At 31.9% G+C, this 8,919-nt stretch overlaps 1 protein-coding gene and 1 pseudogene across 2 annotated transcripts; both read left to right on the top strand.

Moving 5' to 3' along the window:
* Positions 1 to 2,505: 2,505 nt before the first annotated feature.
* On the top strand, positions 2,506 to 6,530 carry LOC107951472 (carboxyvinyl-carboxyphosphonate phosphorylmutase, chloroplastic). 2 transcript variants are annotated; one of them, XM_016886537.2, is made up of 7 exons: positions 2,506 to 2,897; positions 2,988 to 3,061; positions 3,241 to 3,323; positions 3,562 to 3,586; positions 3,693 to 3,712; positions 3,893 to 5,953; positions 6,053 to 6,530. In XM_016886537.2, exons 1-6 carry the CDS (start codon positions 2,599 to 2,601, stop codon positions 4,064 to 4,066), a joined length of 675 nt encoding a protein of 224 aa, XP_016742026.1. In that variant the 5' UTR covers positions 2,506 to 2,598; the 3' UTR covers positions 4,067 to 5,953; positions 6,053 to 6,530. The 2 variants fall into 2 exon arrangements, with proteins under 2 accessions (XP_016742026.1, XP_016742025.1); XM_016886536.2 differs by having other exon boundaries at positions 4,421 to 5,953; positions 6,053 to 6,374.
* LOC107952576 (basic blue protein-like) lies at positions 5,773 to 6,374 on the top strand (annotated as a pseudogene).
* Positions 6,531 to 8,919: the final 2,389 nt, after the last annotated feature.

Consider the following 8,919-nt stretch of genomic DNA (forward strand, 5'->3'; position numbering starts at 1 on the left):
AGTAAGAACGGCTCTTTTCAAGAGATTTGCATGAATGGCTTGCGTTTAATTTGGGTAATCGTCAAAGTCTTTCCATAAGGGATATTGGCTAGCTGTGTTTTTTTTTTTTTGGGGTTAATAGCTTGGCAAATCTGGAAAAACATAAATATTTTCATTTTTTAGGGATTGTCGTAGAGTGTAGATGAAATTATTAAATGTTCATACAATTGGGCTTTATAGTGCAACTCTATGCACAAGAAAGATCATTGTAGAAGGTCAAAGACACACTCAATACCAAGTAAGGTCGATAATTGGATCAATTTATATTCGAATGGAGTTGTTAAGGTAAGCTCTGGGGGGTATTCTCAGGGATCAACATGAGAACTGGATTCTTGGATTTAATAGATGACTGGGACAATGTTATGTTTTTAATGTTGAGCTCTAAGATATTTTAGATAGTCTGACTTTTTCTTCAGAGCAGATGGTATGATAGAACTTGGAGCTTATTTAGAAAATTCAAGAAGCATTTTCAAAGACATCTCATTCAGCACTAATCAGACGCATTCAACAACTTTTGTTGGAAACAGATCTTTAGGAATTTGAATATATTCCTAAAGAAGAGAATGTAGAAGCAGATGATATCACTAAACAGGCTTTTGACAGGAATGAAAGGCTATAGCTGTTTGCAGAGAGTCCCTTGAATATTTTTAGATAATAATGTTTAAGTTATCTATTTTTTTTTACATAAAAAGTATTTGTTCCCTCCCATTTAGGATTTAAGGATTATAGGTAAAAGTAGGGTTTATATAAAAAAAATTTGAAAAAATATCATATTCCTTTAATATCTAAATTTATTAAATATTTAAGTTCAATAAACCATTTTTAGTTCACTCGGGTTCAACTTTGGTTCGGCCTCGCATGATCAGTCAAAGTTCAATTTAGCCATTGCCAAATGTCAGCAATTGCGAAGTGAATTTCAACATGTTTCGTTTACTTGAGATCGATGAGTAGCTAATTGAGTTGCTCACCAATTGGCACAGGTAGCCCGTATCTATGTTGTCAAATTTTCACTGACTATTGCTTTTTCTTGTTAATGTAGTTTTCTTTCAGCTGATGCACATTTTGTATCCGGTGATTTAAGGCATTAGTTATTGGGTTTATCGGGCTTAAGCTATTGACTAGGTGTTAATTTATTAAAAAACAATTTATTAAAAACCATAAAAAATTTGAAAAAAATAACTTATTAAAATTATTAGAAATTAATTAAAAACTATACAATTTTTTTTTATTTTTTTCATTTTGATTAAAATTTTTCAATAATATAACTTGTGCAAATTGAAAATCGAGAAGAAAATATAACAAAAGAAATTGTTAATCTTCATTTTATGATATAAGTTGTTTGATGTTCGTTTTTTATTTAAAATATAAAATTAATAAATTATTTCTATAAATTTTATGATTTTAATTAACTTCTAGTAATTTTTATATATTTTATAATTTTAATGATTTTTTTATATTTTTATGTTTTTATAATTTTAAAATGTAATTACACAAATGGGTGTCTATATTCAAATGAACCTTGACAATCATTTGTCCAAATTTATTGTGTACTTGTTTCAAATATATATGCTTTATTTTTTGCTGATATGATATCTGTTAACAATCACATTAGCATTGTCATTAAATACTAACGGTCAATGTCAATCGAAGGATTTATTTAGTCAATTTTGTTAATTCAATGCTTAATTTGGTATAAAAATTTAAAAAGACTTAATTGATATTTTTAAAAAAGATTTGAGGGCTTATAATACCCTTAAGCAGTCATTTAACACATATGAAAAATTTAACCCAACTTGACAGAGCTACTTCTAACATCTTTAAAAGAAAAATTAAATTTTGTTATTATTCTCTATACTTTGCAAAAATCATGAATTTAGTTTTTATACTTTAATTTAGTCATTTTTAATTTTACTACTTCTCAAATTTTAAAATTTCAATCCTCTCCAAAAGAAAACTATTAAATTCAGTAATAAGTTTTGCTGTTTCTAAAATCTAATGCGACAAACATATTATCACTTGTGAAATGCCATGTCAACTTGCTATTTTCACATATTATTCCTTAAAAATTAGTTAATGGATTAAAAACAGTCATTTACATCAAGCTAAAAATTTCAAAATTCAAATAATATAGGGATTTGAAATGATTCAATTGAAGAATATAGATTAAATCCACAACTGTATGCATAGTATATGACTAGTAATTCAATTTAACCAAACATTTAAATGTTATTGTTAGGGTCAGGACTAAGAGTTCAAAATTTTAAAAGTATAGGGACTAAAATTGACCAATTTGAAAAGTAAAAGAACTAAAATTGATCAAATTAAAATATAAGGACTAAATCCATAACTTTTGCAAAGTGCAGAAACTAATAGCAGAATTTGACTAAAAATGGCTTTGGGTCCATTATCAGTTATCCAGTTATTCTTATCCAAAACGACAACATAAAAGCAGAAAATCCCTGTCGTTCATGTGGATAATATTGCGCGCAATCAATCCATAAAAACCGCACATCAAAACCCGAGCGAACCCCAAGGCTACTTCCACTTCCAGCTTCGAAAATGTCGACGATGACCACTATCATGCTAATGCCACCCAAAGCCACTTCGCTTCAACACTCCAACTTCAAACCTTCCACATTACGCTCAAGGTCGTCGCCTACCAAGTCTTCCTATCCGACGGTCAGAATGCAGACGCGGTTTCACCGTCTGATTGAGGACCAAGGCATCGTTCTAATGCCTGGCTGCTACGACGCTCTATCGGCTGCCATTGTTCAGCAGTCTGGTTTCACAGCTGGCTTCATCTCTGGATATGCTCTCTCTGCTTCTCTCCTTGGGAAACCTGACTTTGGCTTGCTCACGTGAGAATTCCGGATTCATCTTTACTTTTTTGGGGCTGTAAAACATTAAACAATGTGATAATTTTATTAGGTTTTTGATGTTTTCTAAAGGCCACCGGAGATGGCGGCGACGGCTAGAACGGTTTGTGCGGCGGCTTCGATGATACCCATTATTGCAGATGCTGGTATTTATTTATCCTATTGCATTTCTATTTTACTTTTCTTTATTGGTTTCATAGGTTAAATCTCAACTCTCCAGGAAATGGAGCTTAACTAGTCATTAATCATTTCAATACTATATGGTTATGAAATGCATTGACTCAATATTTCAGTAATAATAATGCTATTAATCTGCTTGTTCCAGATACTGGTGGTGGCAATGCTCTTAATGTTCAAAGGACTGTCAGGGATTTTATTGCAGCTGGTGCTGCTGGTTGCTTTCTTGAGGTACAAAAGATCAGTTCTGCAACTAAAAGGCTCATCTTTTTATATATATTTCACCATGTTGGATTCTTGTTTCCCTATATGCAAAGTAGAGATGGAAATACGATTGTAGATGAACTTGCTTTTATAGATTGTAAGTTTGCTTTATCTTGCTATAAAATTATGTAAAAGCCCATTGGATTTATTTGTTTGTGAAGAACCTGTTGCTTCCTCTTGTTAATTTGGCTTACTTTCCTTCCAGGATCAAGCATGGCCAAAGAAGTGTGGCATGAACTATGAACTTCCACTTCATCTGTCTTCATTCTTTATGTTTTCATATATTCTCTTGTTACTTAGTGTACTGATTGTTCCTTTGCCTTTGTATTCAACCAGGGCATATGCGTGGCAAGCAGGTACTTTTTTCATATTCCCGTTTATTTGAATTAAGAATTTCTTGATCGAAATTTCAGGTTCTGTTATTGGTTATTTCATCTGGTGATACTGATTGGATTTTATCATATGGAGAAGAGGTGTTTTTTGTTCATCTCTAATGCCTTTCCCTCCTTCCGTTCCCCCTTAACTTGTCCTTTTAGGTTATACCTGCAGAGGAGCATGCTGCAAAAATTGCATCCGCAAGAGATGCCATTGGAGATTCAGACTTTTTCTTAGTGGCTAGAACTGATGCATGTGCTACATCAGCAAAAACCGGCCTTTCTGATGCCATCGCTAGAGCTAATCTTTACATGGAGCTACTCGTCTTGCATTGACCTTGAATCATATTTATCTTTCATACAATCTGCTAAAACCGCATTCAATCTAATCTGCTTTATCATTGTCTCCTCTTCCATCAGCCCCTTGTAGTAACCAAATCTTCTAAAACGAGATATAATTTTATCCGTAAATCACTACACTCTCCCCCATGTGAAAATTCTCACTTCTGCTGTAGATCCTGCAAGAGTGTGTTATTGATCAAGCATGAAAAGAGGCAATTATCCGTTGGCTACATTTACCTTTTTCTTGCATTGTTAAGCAAATTTGAACTTTGTGCAATGATGTGGCATGGCATATAGTTCTCTTCTAGATGATGTTGCTAAACTTTTGATCCTGGGATCAATGTACAGGCAGGAGCAGATGCTTGCTTTGTGGAGGCACCGAGGAACGATGATGAGCTTAAGGAGATCGGACGCCATACAAAAGGTTACAGAGTTTGTAATATGATTGAAGGTGGGGTCACACCCTTGCACACGCCTGAGGAGCTTAGAGCAATGGGGTTTCATTTGATTGTGCATCCACTCACCGCCCTCTATGCTTCAGCTCGTGCATTGGTGGACGTCCTCAAGAACCTGAAAGAAAACGGAACTACCAGAGATCACCTTCACAAGATGGCTACATTTGAAGAATTTAACCAACTAGTCAAGTTGGACTCGTGGTTTGAACTCGAAGCACTCTATTCAAATCAGAAGAGTCCCATGAGAGTAAAATCATGATAATGAAGGGAGAAATATGTAGGATTTTTTTTTCCTTTTTTCCAATAAAAGGGAGGAATTAGTCTTTACCAATAAAAGGGACAATGCAAGTTTTGGGAACTAGATTTCATCATTCTCTGAAGAACTTGTATGAAAATCCATGTTCTTTGTTTAGTATCCGAGCTACCGGCATGTGTTCAACAGTGCTGAAAATAATTATGCATCTTGATCATGATTTGGAGACAAATGTCGCTCCATTATTAGTAAAATTATAGGCTAGCTAATTAAAGCTGGTAATGTTGCTTATATCATTAAGACTTAAAAGTGTCTTATTCAGGTACCTTGCCTTTAGTTTCCAAGGCATCATGGGAAAAAGTTCTAAACATGTGTAGTGGCATCTATTTAAATATTTCATTATGGGGATGTTTTGTGGGATTTTCGATGGCGATCATGTCAGGTAAAATTGAGTTTACAAAGAAGGGAAAAACTGATTTTCAAAGGAAGGAAAGAAATTTATTTTCAAAGAAAGCAAATAATCGATTTAGATTCCTAGGTACCATGATTTTCCAAATTTATATGTGGATTTAATCAAACAATTACAGTCCCCATTTTCTGATTAGCTTGGTGATTTGAATATACTCGTATTGGACATATGTAATAGCTTTTTCCAACTATCCTTCAGCCCAAACCGTCCACCAACTCCAATCTTTTAATTCACGGGCGGTGATTGCAATTACTCTTCCATGTGAGTACCATAGTCAAGCAGTTTCTACATAAGACCCGTCACTGTCCTTTTCATGACACTCAAGCTAAACAAACAGTAGTTGGTAATGCAGTTGTTGGCTTCGACTAGTTCAATCGGCTTGTAATTATTAAAACAAAAATCCAACGTCACTGTTCTAAACGGCTTATAAAAGCATGAAACTTTAGCTTTCCCCACCTCACCCAAACGCAGCCGAGAATAAATCTCCAATTTTTCCAGTTACAGTTTAAGCTTTTTCTCAGAGATGGCGCAGGGAAGTGGCAGTGCAAGTCAAGCCAAGTTCTGAGTTGCATTGCTATTTTGCTTTCTTTTTTTCTGGGAAAATGTCGATGCAGCAACTTATACTGTTGGTGGCTCCAATGGTTGGACCTTTAACATGGCCACTTGGCCTCGAGGGAAGCGTTTCAGGGCCGGTGACACACTCTGTGAGCATATACATATACGATCTAAAATCGGTTTTGAAGTTACATAATTGTGAATTGGGAAACCTGGAACGTTATATGACTTCGTTTTTTTTTCTCCAGTGTTCGAATACGATGCAACAATCCACAATGTGGTGGCGGTGAACCGGGGAGGTTACAGAAGCTGCATAACGCCGGCGGGAGCAAAAGTGTATAAGTCAGGGAAAGATGAGGTAAAACTAGGGAAAGGAATGAACTACTTCATATGCAACATTGCTGGTCACTGTGAATCTGGAATGAAGATAGCCATAAATGCAGTGTAAATCGCCGGCGCCGGCGTACTATCTTTTTCTTAAGGAGTATGAAACTATGGTTTGTTGTTAAATCAGTTATATTGGGCAAATCTGAGCAGATCTAATGTCATATGATTATGGCCTTTGTCTTATTTTTGTGTTCACTTTCAGAGTTCCGTAGAACATGTAAATTTGTCGGTGATGTTAGTTTTACTTATCATTGTCCCTGTAGGGTTGTGTACTTGCATCGGATCCGTTCGATTTAGTTTTTTTAAGATCTAATCAAATTAGAATATTATTTTCAAAAATATTAAATATATATATTAATAATTTTATATTTTATATTTTATGTTTTATATTAAATTTAAATTGAATATTGATTTTATTAAAAAAATTCATTTTATAAAGGAGGCAAGCAGTATTTGTTTAAGTATAATTAAAAAAAAATTCCCCACAAGTATATCTAAATAATGTTTAATGTCTTTTTAAATTATATTTTATTATTTTATTGTAAAAAATATCTATACATTTTTAGTGGAGTTTTTAAATTTAACAAGTAAAACTAGAGTAATGACAAGTGTCACATAAGATATAATAAAATATTTTAAAAATAAATATACAAAAATAGAAGAAGGAATTTTCTTTCTTTTTTTTTTAATTTTGCTTGTGGATTTAAAATAGTACATTATTAATATATCAAATATTAATATTTTTATATTTTAAAAATAAATAAAATTATTCTAAACATGCTTGTGAAAGTTTTTATTCAACTGAGGGTATATAAAATAATAAATTTTATTTTATTTTAATTTAATATAGAAATATCATTATTAATATAATAGATTTCAATATTTCAATTTACTAAATTTAAACTCGTGCAACTAACGAAAATATGTTTGTATTAATAAATTCTAATTACAATATTTATTTTAAATTTTTTTTTTTAAATTTAGAGTTAACAAGCTCTCTCTTTGTCCTCAATAGTTAGGTGCTTCTCACTTAAACTTCAACGAGGTTGAGGAGCTAGTAAACAAAAAAAAAAAACCAAAAAAAAATGTAGAATTATAAATAAAGTATAATTTATTTTATTTTATAATAAATTTATTATAATTGAATATAGCTGCTAGCTTGCTATAATTTTTTTGCTTATCAAATTAATGCACAGTATTCAATGTAGGTTTAATTTTTCTTTAATTATGAATTTGAATTTTAATAGGTTAAAATGGTTGAAGTGTATAATTTTTTGTATATTTAAAATTTAGTTTTTATTTTATTTTATTTTTAGTGTGACTAATATCTCAAAGAATTTTGTGTTTCATTCAAAGATAAAACACATTGACTAGTAGTGGAGCTTGAAAAATTATTTTGGGCAGTGGAATTAGATAGTATATTTATGTTATAGTAAAAATGTAATTTCATCATTTCAATAATTTATATCTTTATAATTTTTAAAGTGTTAAATTTAATTTTTATCATTTTTGTGGAGGTTAAAGTGTAATTTTATTATTACCAATTTAAAATTTTATAAATTATAAAGAGCCTTCATTAAAAATTTACCATTTTAGGGGTATAGCCCCCTGGGTCTCCACTACGTTTCTTCACTGACATTGATATCGGGCATCATTTCATTAAATAGCTAGTTGAGAATGGGACATATGAGATATTCATCTAGAAATCGATTGGTTGATCTATTTACCAAAACATTGGAAGTTGCCAAGTTTAAAAAATTGAGGAACAAAGTGGGAATGTGGCAAATTTAACTCAACATATACGACACAACACCAAAACTCATTAATTCAATGTTGTATTGACTCAATTCGACATAGGCTACTTTTTTAGTTTCTTAATTTTATTTCTAGTAGGGTGAAAAATGCGAAAATGTTTGTAAGAAAAGATTAAGGTTAGTTTAATTCTCTAAACCTCTCAAGAAGCTCTAAAATTATTGCCACAATAACTCAAGAAGCTTTTCTTTCAAGCAAAACCGCTTCTAGAATATCATTAAATGACTCGTTTGAAGAAAACCAAAACCTTCAACCCCGCAATTTTTGAAAAATCATATTGGAGATTTCCTTCTCTTAAACCATTAATTTCAAGAAAAAGATCAAGTGAAAAAACCGAGGGAACTTCTTCTTTAGTACCTTAAGAAACTTTACAAACCGATCCTATGCAAGAAAATTGTTTTTAACGCATAGGTGGAAGATCGTTTTAAAAGTACTGTTTGGAGTTGACAGTTAGAATCACATCTTCTTGAAGAGTGTGAACTTTACATTTTGTTTCTTAGAATGGCATGTACATAGGTCCAGAGCTATGTGAATGTATGTAGTAAATTAGTTTGGTAGTACAAACTTATGTCTTGCATACTTATTGGTATTTTGAACTTTGTGATGTTTAATGTAATGACTTGAAAGTCAGTGGAGTAGGAAAGTGTAGTTTCGAGATCCCGTATCTGTAAACTGGACTCATAAATATTTTTGTTAAATATTTATGAAGTTATATTAGAAGCAAATTGAATTTCGGTTAGGTAATTTCGTTGAATTAGTTCTTAATTTAGGTACAGGAACTAAATTGCATAAGTGATAAAAATATGATTTGGTATTAAATTATAATGTGGAACTTGATTCAGGGACTTATTAATTAAATGAACCATTATCTATGATTATAATGGTTGCCAGTTATGACTTATATTATATGTTAAAT

The sequence above is a fragment of the Gossypium hirsutum genome, chromosome A02, assembly GCF_007990345.1.
Source record: "Gossypium hirsutum isolate 1008001.06 chromosome A02, Gossypium_hirsutum_v2.1, whole genome shotgun sequence".
In the NCBI taxonomy this organism is placed as follows: Eukaryota; Viridiplantae; Streptophyta; class Magnoliopsida; order Malvales; family Malvaceae; genus Gossypium; species Gossypium hirsutum.

Bases quoted from the DNA above. Each gene is read 5' to 3' on its own strand.
- LOC107951472 (XM_016886536.2), top strand. From the start codon at position 2,599: ATGTCGACGATGACCACTATCATGCTAATGCCACCCAAAGCCACTTCG. The intron at 2,898-2,987 runs GTGAGAATTCCG...TGTTTTCTAAAG, and splicing joins CCTGACTTTGGCTTGCTCAC to GCCACCGGAGATGGCGGCGA. The intron at 3,713-4,420 runs GTACTTTTTTCA...ATCAATGTACAG, and splicing joins GGCATATGCGTGGCAAGCAG to GCAGGAGCAGATGCTTGCTT.